This window comes from Ips typographus, linkage group LG2 (genome assembly GCF_016097725.1).
Source record: "Ips typographus isolate SLU linkage group LG2, UJ_Ityp_2.0, whole genome shotgun sequence".
Taxonomy (NCBI): Eukaryota; Metazoa; Arthropoda; class Insecta; order Coleoptera; family Curculionidae; genus Ips; species Ips typographus.
In genome coordinates, this window is record NC_138423.1 from 22,925,931 (window position 1) to 22,938,900 (window position 12,970).

Sequence of the window (12,970 nt, forward strand, 5' to 3'; positions counted from 1 at the left end):
TTGGCAAAATCTGAAACAAAAGATGTTTTGACTTGCTCATCGAACTACATTTGACAAGATCGGTAATTGTTTCAAGTGTCAAAATTGTCAACAATGTCAAAGAAATCTCCCTAACCCTCATTTCTTAAATGTTAAATGGTTCATAAACAGTCTACAGTCATTAAAAATCATTAAAGTAAAAACCATAAAAAGTTGATATAAAACCTTAAGTATTTCCCAAGTATAACATAATATTTTGTTTTTTTATTTGACAGTCTAAACTTCTATCTAGATTCTAAATTTGATGTTGTTATCTACAGAACTAGAATCTGATTCATGGGCTACTAAACAACAAAACAACTCTAGCTTTCCTATTTTTTTGAATAAGCATCTGTAAAATAGTGAAAAAAGTTTAGCCTTGGTGAGTAATTTCATTGTTACAGAAACACATCAAAGTATAAAACGTTTTACCAGCCTTTAAGCATTTAATAGTTTTTCAGATACACTGTAGGATGGCACATTCATATGTTGAGGGTATTAAAGTAAAAATATCTGAAAAGTATAAACCACCCTTTCGGATCAGCAAATCGCAGCAGCAATATTTAATGCTAAACGAAAAGCTGCAAGAAGAGTTACCTGGTTATGACTTTGGGTTAGAAAAGACTATGCTGGAGAAAATTAACATTAGGAAAGAACACAGAAGAAACATGGTAAGAATTCTTTTCTTCTTCTGAAAGAAAGTTTGAAACACTTGTAGAGATCTCTGGCACTTTTAAGCAAGTTCTCAGTTAGCATTTAGAAGTCTCTAGCACTTTCAAAATGGTCCTAGAGGCCTATGGCAAATCAAAACAACTCTGTTAAGCTTTAAAACATTTATAGAGGCCCGTGTAACTTGTTAAAAATGTTTCAATAGCATTTAGAGGTCTCTAGTAATTTAAAACAATTATGGGAAGTTTCAAGACACTTGTAGAGGGTGTAGCACATTAGTAAAAGGTTTCCAGAAGCATTTAAAGGTCTCTGACACTTTCAAAATGGTCTTAGAGGCCTCTGGCAAATCTAAACTACTCTGGAAAGGTTTAAAACACTTGTAGAGGCCTCTGGCACTTGTTAAAAGGTTTTCAATAGCATTTAGAGGTCTACGTAGGTTTTAAAATGGTCCTAGGGCCTTTGGCATTTTAAAAAACTTACATAGTTAAGGTATTATGTATAAGGGTTATTATACCTGTTAGACAAATAACATTCCCTACTGTGTTTATATTTAAAATTTTTAAATAAGTTGCTTGGTTTTGTTTTCTTTTTATTCTAAAAACCTGTTAAGGAAATTTAAGATTCTTCTAAGAGTAAAACATTTTTTCAGTTGGAAGAAAGAAAACAAAGACTTAGTCAAAAACGGGAAGAGCATAAACAGAAAATTGCAGATGAAATGACAGAAAAACAGCAAACTGAGACTAACATTGTTTATGATACTGATGAGTCAGGGATGGTTGGTGAAGAATCTTCTGCACCTAAGGTTCCCTCTTTTCCTTCAAGCCAGGCACTTCCTAGTCAAACTCAGCAAAATTACATAACAAAAAATGGAATACTGATGCCCATACCTGCCGCATATGGACGAAATATCCTAAATCCTTTGCAGGCTTATGAACACCAGCAACTTAATAATGTGAAGTCGTTTAACTTGTCAGACTTTGAGTCAGACACTTCTAGTCCGTTTGATAATATGGAACTGAAGTCTATAAATGATTTAGAGGAGCTGGCTCAGGTTTTGAAGAGTAATCAATCAAGTTTTCCTTCTAGCACTAGTAATTATCAACCTTCATTGCAATTTAATAATACCCATGTTTCTGTCAGTCAGTTGCCTCAAAATATATCTTACAACAAAATGGCAAACTCTTATGATGTAGCCAATTCGCAGTTTAATCAAAATCATTACCCTTATATGCCTTCCCTCAATAATTATCCTTCCTACACTGCAAATCCCCTTAATGGTTATGTTTACAACAGTATTCCTCAAACTGTTGGTCAAGCCAGTGGACTGCCAAATTCACAGTATCAATTATCTTCGATGCGCAAGTCGCAATGCAAAAGCGTTCCTGATCTCGCCAAAGAAATGGAAAATACTCACTTAACTAACGTGTGTGTGGATGCTAATTTACCGATTCCTGTTCGGCCTAAAAGCACCGATAACGGATACCCCAAAGGAAAAATCAAGGATGGTACTTCAGAGTTGTTGGAGTCCCTCTCGAAAGAGGAGAGAGAAATGTGCCACAATGTCAGTCTGATGGGTTTTCCTATAGACAGGGTGGCGAGGATATGTAAAATTGTTGGCTGCGATCAAAAGAAGGTACAATTATACCATAAATTGTCTTATACTTGAAAACCAAATTTGATATTTTTAGGTAGTGGATCATTTACTGGCGCTATCTGAACTGCTGGACCTAGGATTTTCGGAAAAACCCGCTTCCGAAGCCTTGCTGATAAATGGCAACGATAGAGACAAAGCTCTGGATTTACTCATTTCGTAATTTATAAACAATATCGAAGAGGACGTCTACTCACTGGCTGTGGTTTACTGTATTTAAATTATATTCAATCATACTATATTTTCACTGACGTATGTATTTCCCTATTTAGAGGCCCAATTATACAACATAATGCTGGACTAGATAAACATTAAATAAAAAGAACTTTTAATATTATAGTTTTTACAGGTTTTTAATTTTTTTCCAATAACACAAGATTCTGATTACTTAAGGTTTTGTGGTTTACGATCCTCTGTTGAACGGTTGATGTTAGGTTACGGGAGTTGGGTGGAGGATTGGAGACTGAATCGCAAAATATATTTATATGGTAATTTAAGTTTTAAATGTGTAAATAGGCTGAAAGTTAAAAGCACAGAAAATTACAGCTTGCCCTGATGAAGCAAAAATAAACTGTGCGAAACGTTAGCTTTACTGTGAAGTTTGATTTCAAGACATTGAAGATCCAACTCCCGATACCTAACATCAACCATTCTGATTACTGATGATTCAATTAATAACCCAACAATGAAATATGTAGAAATATTGGGCTTAAAGGATTGATACTATACTTAACAACTTTTATATTCAAGAAAATGAGGAAATGGATCCAAATGAAGAATTCTAGAGACAGGATAAGAAGGGCAAGCAAACAAACAAGCAAGGACAAGAAAACTGCTTATGGAATATGTGGAAAAAAGCTATCAATGAAACTATCTTAAGGTGACTTGTGGGAAACTCATTTTGTGTAGTTTGAGGAAACCATATTCGTGAGTTGAAGTCAGTGGCTGCCAAATTAGAAGAAACTGACATTGTTTGCCACGTTTTGTTGCCTAAATATTATGATCCACTTGTTACTGCCCTTGAAACTTTGGAACCAAACATACTCACATTAGAGTTCGTTAAAGGGAAATTGTTGGATTCGGAAGTCAAGAGAATGAATCAAAATGAAGTTATGTACTACAGAGACAGGAAATATTGAAGAACTGTTTAAAAGTGAAACTGGTTATGTAGATTTAATATTGAATGATGTTTTGTTTGTGCAAGATTTAAAACGTAATTTAATGTCAAGTACAAAAAATTGAAAGATCTGGATTTGATGTATTGTTGTTAAGTAAAAGTATAAAATCAGTCTTTTAAGGCCAATATTTCTACAAAATTTGAGGTGACGCGCAGTTTAAGGATAAGAAAAAACGATTCTTTTAATAACAATTTTTATTAATACAATATAATATACTTAGATAGAGCTATCTAAATTCTATGATTGCTAAAAGTTTTGTCAGTGGAGAAATGCAAAAAAAGAGTTTTTTATTCATGATTATATTAGTGGATATATAGGCGAGTTGTGTATAGATAAACTAAAATTACGAAATATCAAAGTAGGTCTTTTTGCATGTGTTTACATAAATATGGACTTAAAAATAAAAATCAAGTAAATTGCACACTAACTAGGTATGTCAACATTTTCGGATTCAAAAACAGTTAAAATTTTCAAAGACGTTTTTGGCTTCATATAAAAAGATGCATTTTATTTGAACACCTGTTTTAACAATGATGACATTTTTAAAGCGATGATAATGGATTTTTTTAAATGGAAATGCAAAACAAAGGTGTTTGATGATTAGTCACTAAATTGATATAATATATGACAAATTACATCACCTGATTTCCATCCGTATGAACGCTTAATAATTATTCTATGATTGGTAAAAAAAATATTTTTTGTTCTTTAATACCTACAGTAAGGTTTTCAGTAAAATGTTCATTCTATTTAGTCACTAACCTAAATTATTTAGAACATACACTTTATCGGACATTTTATTTACACGTTTTGTTGTACTCTTTTTTTTTCCACTTGTTCTTTCAAATCCGATTGTAAGCAGCCTAATTTTTGTTCTAATGGTACATTACCATTTACAATGATTTTCAAATAAAATAAGTTAGGTAGTACGGCCTTAAAGTAGCAGTCACATAGAAGACGAAATCGTTCTTATTAATAATAAGATATTTGCAAAAATTGTAAACATTCAGTAGGTAGAGTCGAAAACACTTTAATACATAATCTTAAAAAAGAATGTTATTCTAAACTCATATTACTATTAGAAAATTGCTGCTTTTTTTGAACAGACTAGATTGATAGTCTTAAATTAATAAAAATGTAAATAAAGGAACAAAAACAATGAATAAAAGATACTTTAGAGGTCAAACAGTAAATTAGATCATTTTTTAAAATGTATCACTAAAAGATATGTAATGTATATCAGCAACTTTTTCCTCTTAATGAAAAAACTAAAGAAAACGTTTTCTTTAGTTTACTGGTTTCAAGTTTTTTTTTGGAAAGTTCTAAATCATGAACACCCTATACAAATATCGTATTAAAATTCGAACTATTTATATAGGCAAATTGGAAAAATCTCGGTCTATCTAAAGTATACTGCAACGAAACCGAAAGGGAAAACCCCGGACCGGATTCGCAAACTTGTTTGTTTTAGACTTTTTGCCCTTGTGAAATTTGTCTTTGCGAATTTCGCGAACCAAGGAATAAAAAGCATCGTCCACGCCCATTCGTGTCTTGGCGGACGTTTCGACAAATGGTATGTTGTACTGTTTGGCAATCTGTAAATAATAGTTAACTCATTTATAGGATTTTTGTAGTTCATTTTTGTTTATAATTGTATTCCTATAATTAGGAAAATGTTACTTACGTCCCTCGCCCTATTCATGTTAACAACCCAAGAAGGCAAATCACATTTATTTCCTACAAGGACCATGGGCACATCTTCAGTGTCTTTAACTCGCAGAATTTGTTCTCGATATACCACAATGTCATCAAAACTTTTGACTGAATTTACGGCAAATACTAACAAGAATCCTTCACCTGTTCTCATGTATTGGTCGCGCATGGCACTGTACTCTTCTTGACCTTAAAAATGGGGAAAAAGTGTTAAGTATTAAGAAAATTTAGAGAGAGCATCCACCAAATTCAAATTTCTATATCAGTTACCAAACTTGCAGTATTTTTTGATAGGTCTGCCAACATTATGAAGGAGTAAAAGGAATGTGACGTTATATGTTACAATGTCAGAATTTGGCTCTACTCTAGGGTTGCCAGATTAGGGGATTTTTTTCAAAAAAGTAAGGAATTTTTATTTGTTCTTTGGGGATAATTTTTCCAGAAAATTTTTCCTGGGGAAATATATTTACCAAAAAAATAACTATAGTATGGGTTTTAGGTCAAAATTGCGTTTAATTAAAAGGCAGCCAAAGTTAGGGGCTCTGTTTTGACAAATCTTCTAGCTGTGATAATAACCAAGTTAGCACGTGTCAAATTCACCTGTCATTTTTATAGAAACAGAAGAAAAGTGACAACTTGAAGGAAACAGAGAGAGAGAAACTGACAAAGACTGTATTCGTTTTCAAGCTCCATGGAGGGAGCAGAGCGTTTTTGACGTCACAATGACGTAATTTGGCAAAACCATAATTTGACCAATTGTCAAACAACGTCATTGTGACGTCCAAAAAGCTCTGCTGGCTCTAATGTATTAAAATTCAGGAATAACAAATTATAACCTATAGAAATATTTTTTTTAAGATTGTTTTATCTACACTGTGCCAACCGAATTGAAGGCTCTGGCAACCTTGCTATACTTCCTCCCATGTGACCTGAAGTGGGCCTATATTTCAATTTTCAATATTGCTGTTATAACCAAAAAAAAATTGAAACTATACTTTAATTATTGAATGAATGTGCTCTGTATAAAAAAAAACACAGGGATATCTACACATGCCCATTTATCTTCCTCTAATAGATCTCATTAAAATAATATGACAATTAACAATATAGTATATTTTGTAGCTGTCATGCTGTCAATAGGTCAAAACAGTGATGCCAATTCTACTGAATTGTCTCCAGTTATAAGAGAAAATGTGATAAACTTTTTTTCTTTCTTTCTTTTAAATCTGTAATCAAATTAATTAAAAAAGCTTGTTTCCCAGATTTCTACATAAATACAGTAGTAGGTACTATTTAACAAAAAATAAGACTAGCAATATAATGACTGGTAGTTCTTCCTAGGGAGACCAAGACAAAAGCTACTTTATAACAGCAACATTTTTTAAATTGACTATTAATCTAAAAACGAACAATTAACGTACCTGCAGTATCTAGAATGTCCAGTAAACATGTCTCTCCATCAATAACAACTTGTTTCCTATAGGAGTCCTCAATTGTAGGATCATACTCATCCACAAAATGATTTTGAATTAATTGTATGGTTAGGGCGGATTTACCAACGCCACCAGCCCCAACAACCACCAATTTATATTCAGTCATGATGATGATCAATTAAATTAATTATCTATTTGTTTTTGTAGTACTAAACTGAAAAGTACTAAACCAACTACTCCGACTAGAACCAGAACAATATACAATTTCACTCTCACTGAACTTATTTATCACTTTAATAATGTTATATTATTAATTATAAAGAACTACCAAGAACACTGAAAAAAAAAAACAAAATAAAAAATAGGTACTGAAGGTTAGTAACCTATATTAAGCTGTGGCTTCACTTTGGGCGTAAATCTTTATAACATTTTACCGAACATACAAAGAAAAAGGCTCTACATCTATTGGTATTAGTCATATATGAGTGTTAAATAACACTCAGTGGATTTAATTAGTAAAAAATAGCAAACTACTAAAAATTTATTATTTTAGACGTTTGGTTAGATTTCATTCTGTCAGTCTATTGTAGGTTGTTGATTGTAGACTGGTCCAATTCGTTAATCCAATTCCTAGGACACTGAATATGTTTCTATCTTCTTCTGATTGTATAAAGGCGTTAGCAAAAAGTGAAATAAAAAATGTTCGGGAGCAGCATGACCGTATGATAGTGTCATATACGTCAAAAATGCTGTCATTTTTACAGCACAGTGACATTGACAGTTGACTGATAAGTCAATCACAGTTTAAAAGGATTGTTTTTTGTTTGAATTGTTTGAATACTTTGTTAACGTTTTTTCCGTTTCTTTTCAGTTAGTTTATTTAAAAATTGAAACAAAAAGAGTTGAGGTTCAGCGTTTGAAACATCATCAATGGATTCAAGCATTAATAAGGAGGTAAGCTCAGAATGTACCGAAATCTATTTTTAAAATATCCTACCTATATTTAGTTTGAAGAAGGAACCAGAACTGTGTTCTTTTGTGAAAAGCCCTAAACGAAGTTTAGTAATGAATTTCTGTTTGTTGTTTCTTAGTTTTAAAGTGAAATAAAGTCCTAGTAATAATAATGACAAAACTGCAATAATTTGGAGATAAGTTTGTGATCACATTCATTTTATAAGTGACAAATTTTCAGGATATTTGGTTAGTTGAAAGTAAAATGAACATTGAGACAAACGTGGATATGATGGCTGTATGTAGTTATACTTTTCACCTAATTAGGTTCATGCTTGTGTTAAGTACTGTAAGTACCTAAAAATAAACATCAAACATCAAGAAACCTGTATTTTGCAAAAATATATTGAAATACTGTGTGTCTCAAAAAATAATAACCCCATGGAACCCCATATCTTCAATAAGTTGCTTATTTCAAATTTCATTATTGTTTATTTGTAGCTCATGGGAGAGAGCTTCTTCAGTTTTCTTTATAGTGGATAAGGTTTGTTATTAGGGTTCAGGAAAGCCAAATCCCTGTAACTTAAAATTTTTTTTTAGTCCCATAACTTTTAGGATACTTTGTTTGAATTAACTATTTAAATACCTTAATTTGATTTAAATAATTAATGCAGCAGCAAAGCTGCCTCATTTGAAATTAAATTATAACTTTCACTTTGGTTTGTTTAAAGTTGAAAAAAGTGTAGAACCTACTCAAATATTGTGATAATTTAGCAATTTTTTAATGTCATTATCCCAATTTCATACCAAATGCAATAATAATTGTTAGCATTTAATAACAGGAGTAGAAAAACACAGAAAAATCTCTACTCACTGTATTACCAAATTTAGTCTGAATTTTATGGCAAAGTTCACTCCTCCCTGCTTTATGGGTGTATTTTTCTAAAAATAACTTCTTTTATTCAGGTTTTAGGTTTAAAAGAGGCAAGACAGGCTCTTCCTGTTCTTTTTGTGTGTTTCAGTGGCTGTTGTACTTTTAATTCATTTCCTGCTGGGTTTTTCAATTTGTGGTTTGTTTAGTGTGAGTAAAATCTTAAGGAGATTATGTATTTTATTGGAAATGTGTTAAAGACCTATATCTGTGTAAGTAAATTCATATACAACAATATCTTGTATGCATATTCTAGGTCTAATAACTAGTTATAGTATAGTTTGCTATATTAACTATATTCCAAAAATGCTTCATTAAAGAAATACAGAGTGTCAAAGTTTTAATTTTCTTTTAGTTTTAGCCTTCCAAACTTTTTTCTACACCATTTCTAACAACTGTAATTCAAAAAGAATCAAGTGTAATTCAGAAATTGTTAATAATTGCAATTCAGAAAGTATATCAAGTGTATTTCAGTGTAATTTTTAACCTAAATTATGTTATTTTTGTCATAACATTTATTGTACTTTAAAGTCTATTAACTTATTTAAGTGCCTTGGAGTTTCAGCTTTAGTAATTTTATTCACAGATAATGTATTTTATGGAATTACCGGAATGTTCTGAATTTCATTTGATGGTTTCTTAATTATAATTGATTTTTCCAAATTACACTTAATGGAATTCTGAATTACGATTGACCGTTTCTGAATCTCACTTTGCCTTTTCTGAAGTACATTTGGAAATGGTGTAGTGCACCAATGATTAACTTTGTATCATTAATTTCTTCTGTATTTGTGTGTGTTTCTTAAGTATTTTCAAACAAATTGCATTTACCGCCATTAGAGAAAATAATAAAAAATACTACAACATGAGTCAAAACTTGCCTCTTTTGCTCTTCTTCATGTTACCCAGATATTGAAATTCAAAAAGTACCTATTTAAGAAACGCTCCTAATATTATTTTTTTTGTAATAATGATGATAATATAATAAGATAAGTGATACATGGAAGATAAGTGTTGATAAGATAACTTAATGACATCTATATTGTTTCAATTAATAATTTAGAATTACATAATAATACTGTATAGCGTATTGTTTCAGAACGATGCCAGATCATCGCAGGAAAATACAGCAAAAAGATTGTCGGGTAAGTCTAATTGAAATCAAAAGTTTTTATATTTATTTAAACTAAAAACCAATTTCTTTCTTCTTCATTTTAGTTGATACAAACAATACTTCAACCCTGCAAGCTGCAAGAACAGTTTTACAAGAAATTGAAACTTTCTCCAATGACCGGTAATATAACTGATACAAGTTCTTAAAACTTGTTCTAACGATATTTTTATGATATATCTTAGAGTGTTAATCGAAGAGTTTGGAACGTCTTTCCAACGAGACGGCAAAGAAATCACTTTTGTTGATATCCAGTCCACCACTGATACATTTCTTAGTCCGAATACCAGTTATGACCCTTTAGGAACTTGTTCGCAATCCGAAAACATTGATAGAAACAGTTTAGCTTATACCGGCACTGTGGAAGAAGATTTGTTTTATTCCATCGAATATATGCCTGAAACTCAATCAAACAATGTAACCTATGATACGACCGAATCTTCTAGAATTTTTGGAATGTCAAGCAATGCTGATTCTTGCAGTATTGAGAGTTTTTCTGATACTCCTTCTCTTTTTTTTGAAAAAGTAAAAGACAGTTCTGTAAACTTAGATCCACGCAATTTAAATGTAACGTTTGAAAAAGCACCAGCAAGTTGTTCTTATTTGGCTGAAGAACCAACATCTGCATCACTCTTGAAAACTTTTAAAATAGCTGCAGAAAACTCTCATGACACAGTAATGGAGGAAGTGAAAATAGTAGATTGTGTTGGCTCTGAACACAATGCAGCAAATGAAAGCTCTTTCAATAAAAGCATTAGAGAAATACAAGACCAATCAGAATTCAGTGAAAAATGTGAAATTGTTAAGAATTCCAGTCATTTTGAAGTAATTACAGAAGATTGTGATATGGAAGTTCAAACTTTTAATCCTGATTGCAGCGACAATATATTCAACCCATTTCAGATTTCAAGTGATTCTAGAGATGATACTGTGCATGTTGATGATGAAATAAAGGAAGAAGTAGCTCAAATTGAAGTTGAAGAGGATATGAACATAAATTTTAACAAAAATGAAGCACACGAATTGGAGAATGAAATTAGAAACCCAGATGAGGATGAAAAGGAGAGTCTAGGAGAACCTAATGTCAAATGTGACATCAACAAAGAGATTCTTGCTGTTGAAATAATGAAAGGTCAAACAGAGGAAGCTGAATTTGCTGCTTGTTGTACTGCATTAGAAAACCTGAATTTAACTTCTGCCAAACAACCAGAAGAATCCACTGAATCTGCAGTGGAATCAAAATGTAAAAGTTCAGACGAATTACAAATTTCAAAACCCAACTCTCCTGATCACTCTAAGAGTAACAACAGTGATGATGCATTAAGTAATGAGGAAGAAGCTAAACAACATGAAGTTCTTAATGATACTCAAGTTGATGGTGTAAACACTGGCCATGTTTGCAAGCAAACTGAAGAATCACCAACAGACAACGAAATTGCGCCTAATCAAGTTAACACAGTCAACAAAATCGAAGATGATTCAAATCACATACCGCAAACTAACACAGACATTACTAAATCTTCTGGTGTAATAACAGAAGAACCATCCGTTTTTTGTCAAATTGAAGAAAGAGTTATTCCAACGGTTGAAAACGATTTAGAGTCTAAAAAAGCACTGGAAGCTTTAAGTCAAAGCATGAGTGAATCAATTGATTCAGCGGAATCGGCCAGAGTAACAGAATTGGACAGTACAGAACAAGTTTTGAATAAAACCATTGAAAACTTTAAGGAACCAGTCAAAACTAAAGTGCACTGTCGACCAAATATTCGATCGTTGAGGCAAAAAACTCAAGTTATCGCAAATCCATTAATAGTAAAGCCCCTTCCTACAGATAACGTTATCAGTGAATCAAGAGTGAAAGAGTTCAGAGAGAAGGAGCTACAATTGAAAAATGAGCTTGACAAGCTACAAGTAGAACTGACAGAGATCCAAAAGGAAAACGAAATTAAAGATAAGTGTATTCTGGCCAACGTTCTGGCTATGGAAGCTAACAGGGATGTGCTTGCAAAATACAAGTAAGTTTATTTACCATTTTTCTGCCATTAATGGATGTTTTTCAATGGCAACTGTTTTTTTTTTAATTAAACCAAGCAATGCTCAAATTTGACCTTTAAGTTGTTTTTCAAAGGGTTTAAATTATTTTAACTTTTTAGTACAATTTTACTGTTCAAATTTATGGCTGTATATGCCAACACTTATTTAGTGACATAGACGGTTATTTTACCTTTTTATTTTCATAGGACTACTGTGAATCACTATCAAACATTTGTCAATAAGCAAAATAGTGATTTGCTCACCTTGAGAGTGGATACTCAACAATTAGAGAAAGACTTTTCTAACATGGAAATGGCGTTTGCTGATGTGTTTAAGTAAGCTTTAGTTTATCCACATAAACCTTCATTTATTTAAATTTACTAAAATAAATTAGCAAATATGAAAAAGCCAAATTGACTATTGCGGCGTTTAAGCAAAACGAAGAAACACTAAACAAAAACATTGAAGGAGTGGAAAAACAGGTGGATTATATGGATCAGAAGTGCAAAGACTTGCAAAATAAATACGAACAAACCGTAAAACAGTGAGTATAAGTACATTAATAACTTATAATAAGTTTATAATTTTCTCATTCGCAGAGTACAAGATAGAGTGAGTCATGAACGAGAAACGAACCAATCAAAACTGCTTAATTTGCGTACTAGCGTTAAACGATTGGAAATTATGGCGTCATCATTGGAAACTGCTCTAAAACAAAAAACGGAAGAATGTCAAGCGCTGGCCGCTTTTTGTGAAGATATCGGTAAAATATAAAGCTAATGCAGGACTCTTTCCGGTTAAAAGAAGTTAATTTATTGCTGCAGTTGGTTTAGAATGGTTGTTAAAAGCATTTCTTATCATTGTAGTGGAATGGAGTGTTGCAGCCGTTATGTGTGAATGCTTAATTTAGTTTCCAGTTTATTAGAGAGTTTAGTGTTGTGATTTATTATACTTTTTTATGAAAGAAAAAGTTGTTAGTTTACTTCAGTGTATGTGTTTTTATTACTCTTAAATTTAGAAAGGTGAAGAAACTTTCTTTCCCCTAGAAATCAGTGGAGTTATTAATATTATATAGCATTTTGTTATTTGGGATTGTGAGAGCAGTACCTCAATTACATATACCTCAATTCAGACAAAATTGTAATGACGTCACAAATAATGTCAAATGTCAGGCGCCATTCTAAACAATTTCTATTATTTTCCTAGTTCAAATTGATTTAA

The 12,970-nt window shown here is 31.9% G+C and overlaps 3 protein-coding genes across 6 annotated transcripts; 2 read left to right on the plus strand and 1 right to left on the minus strand.

Annotated features, from left to right (window-relative positions):
* Positions 1-120: 120 nt before the first annotated feature.
* On the plus strand, positions 121-2,677 carry LOC145724351 (ubiquitin-associated protein 1). Of its 2 annotated transcripts, none has more exons than XM_081972540.1 (4): positions 121-400; positions 472-689; positions 1,337-2,320; positions 2,376-2,677. In XM_081972540.1, exons 2-4 carry the CDS (start codon positions 492-494, stop codon positions 2,499-2,501), a joined length of 1,308 nt encoding a protein of 435 aa, XP_081828666.1. In that variant the 5' UTR covers positions 121-400; positions 472-491; the 3' UTR covers positions 2,502-2,677. The 2 variants fall into 2 exon arrangements, with proteins under 2 accessions (XP_081828666.1, XP_081828667.1); XM_081972541.1 differs by having other exon boundaries at positions 480-689.
* A 1,015-nt stretch (positions 2,678-3,692) lies between these two features.
* Ras85D (GTPase ras-like protein 1) lies at positions 3,693-7,249 on the minus strand. The gene is made up of 3 exons (XM_081972702.1): positions 6,651-7,249; positions 5,201-5,418; positions 3,693-5,111 (listed from the first exon to the last, which is right to left on the minus strand). The coding sequence occupies exons 1-3, from the start codon at positions 6,826-6,828 to the stop codon at positions 4,920-4,922; spliced, it is 588 nt and encodes a 195-aa protein (XP_081828828.1). The 5' UTR covers positions 6,829-7,249; the 3' UTR covers positions 3,693-4,919.
* A 211-nt stretch (positions 7,250-7,460) lies between these two features.
* On the plus strand, positions 7,461-12,736 carry LOC145724369 (uncharacterized). 3 transcript variants are annotated; one of them, XM_081972614.1, is made up of 7 exons: positions 7,461-7,616; positions 9,644-9,689; positions 9,763-9,838; positions 9,901-11,730; positions 11,956-12,084; positions 12,144-12,293; positions 12,349-12,736. In XM_081972614.1, exons 1-7 carry the CDS (start codon positions 7,593-7,595, stop codon positions 12,521-12,523), a joined length of 2,430 nt encoding a protein of 809 aa, XP_081828740.1. In that variant the 5' UTR covers positions 7,461-7,592; the 3' UTR covers positions 12,524-12,736. The 3 variants fall into 3 exon arrangements, with proteins under 3 accessions (XP_081828740.1, XP_081828738.1, XP_081828739.1); XM_081972612.1 differs by lacking the exon at positions 7,461-7,616 and adding an exon at positions 7,864-7,962; XM_081972613.1 differs by lacking the exon at positions 7,461-7,616 and adding an exon at positions 8,615-8,756.
* Positions 12,737-12,970: the final 234 nt, after the last annotated feature.

Coding starts and splice junctions, on each gene's coding strand:
- LOC145724369 (XM_081972612.1), top strand. CDS start 7,879: ATGAACATTGAGACAAACGTGGATATGATGGCTGTATGTAGTTATACT. Junction 9,839..9,900: donor GAAACTTTCTCCAATGACCG/GTAATATAACTG, acceptor GATATATCTTAG/AGTGTTAATCGAAGAGTTTG. Junction 12,294..12,348: donor TACGAACAAACCGTAAAACA/GTGAGTATAAGT, acceptor TCTCATTCGCAG/AGTACAAGATAGAGTGAGTC.
- LOC145724351 (XM_081972540.1), top strand. CDS start 492: ATGGCACATTCATATGTTGAGGGTATTAAAGTAAAAATATCTGAAAAG. Junction 690..1,336: donor AAGAACACAGAAGAAACATG/GTAAGAATTCTT, acceptor ACATTTTTTCAG/TTGGAAGAAAGAAAACAAAG. Junction 2,321..2,375: donor TTGGCTGCGATCAAAAGAAG/GTACAATTATAC, acceptor TGATATTTTTAG/GTAGTGGATCATTTACTGGC.
- Ras85D (XM_081972702.1), bottom strand. CDS start 6,828: ATGACTGAATATAAATTGGTGGTTGTTGGGGCTGGTGGCGTTGGTAAA. Junction 5,419..6,650: donor GGACATTCTAGATACTGCAG/GTACGTTAATTG, acceptor CCCATTTTTAAG/GTCAAGAAGAGTACAGTGCC. Junction 5,112..5,200: donor ACATGAATAGGGCGAGGGAC/GTAAGTAACATT, acceptor TATTATTTACAG/ATTGCCAAACAGTACAACAT.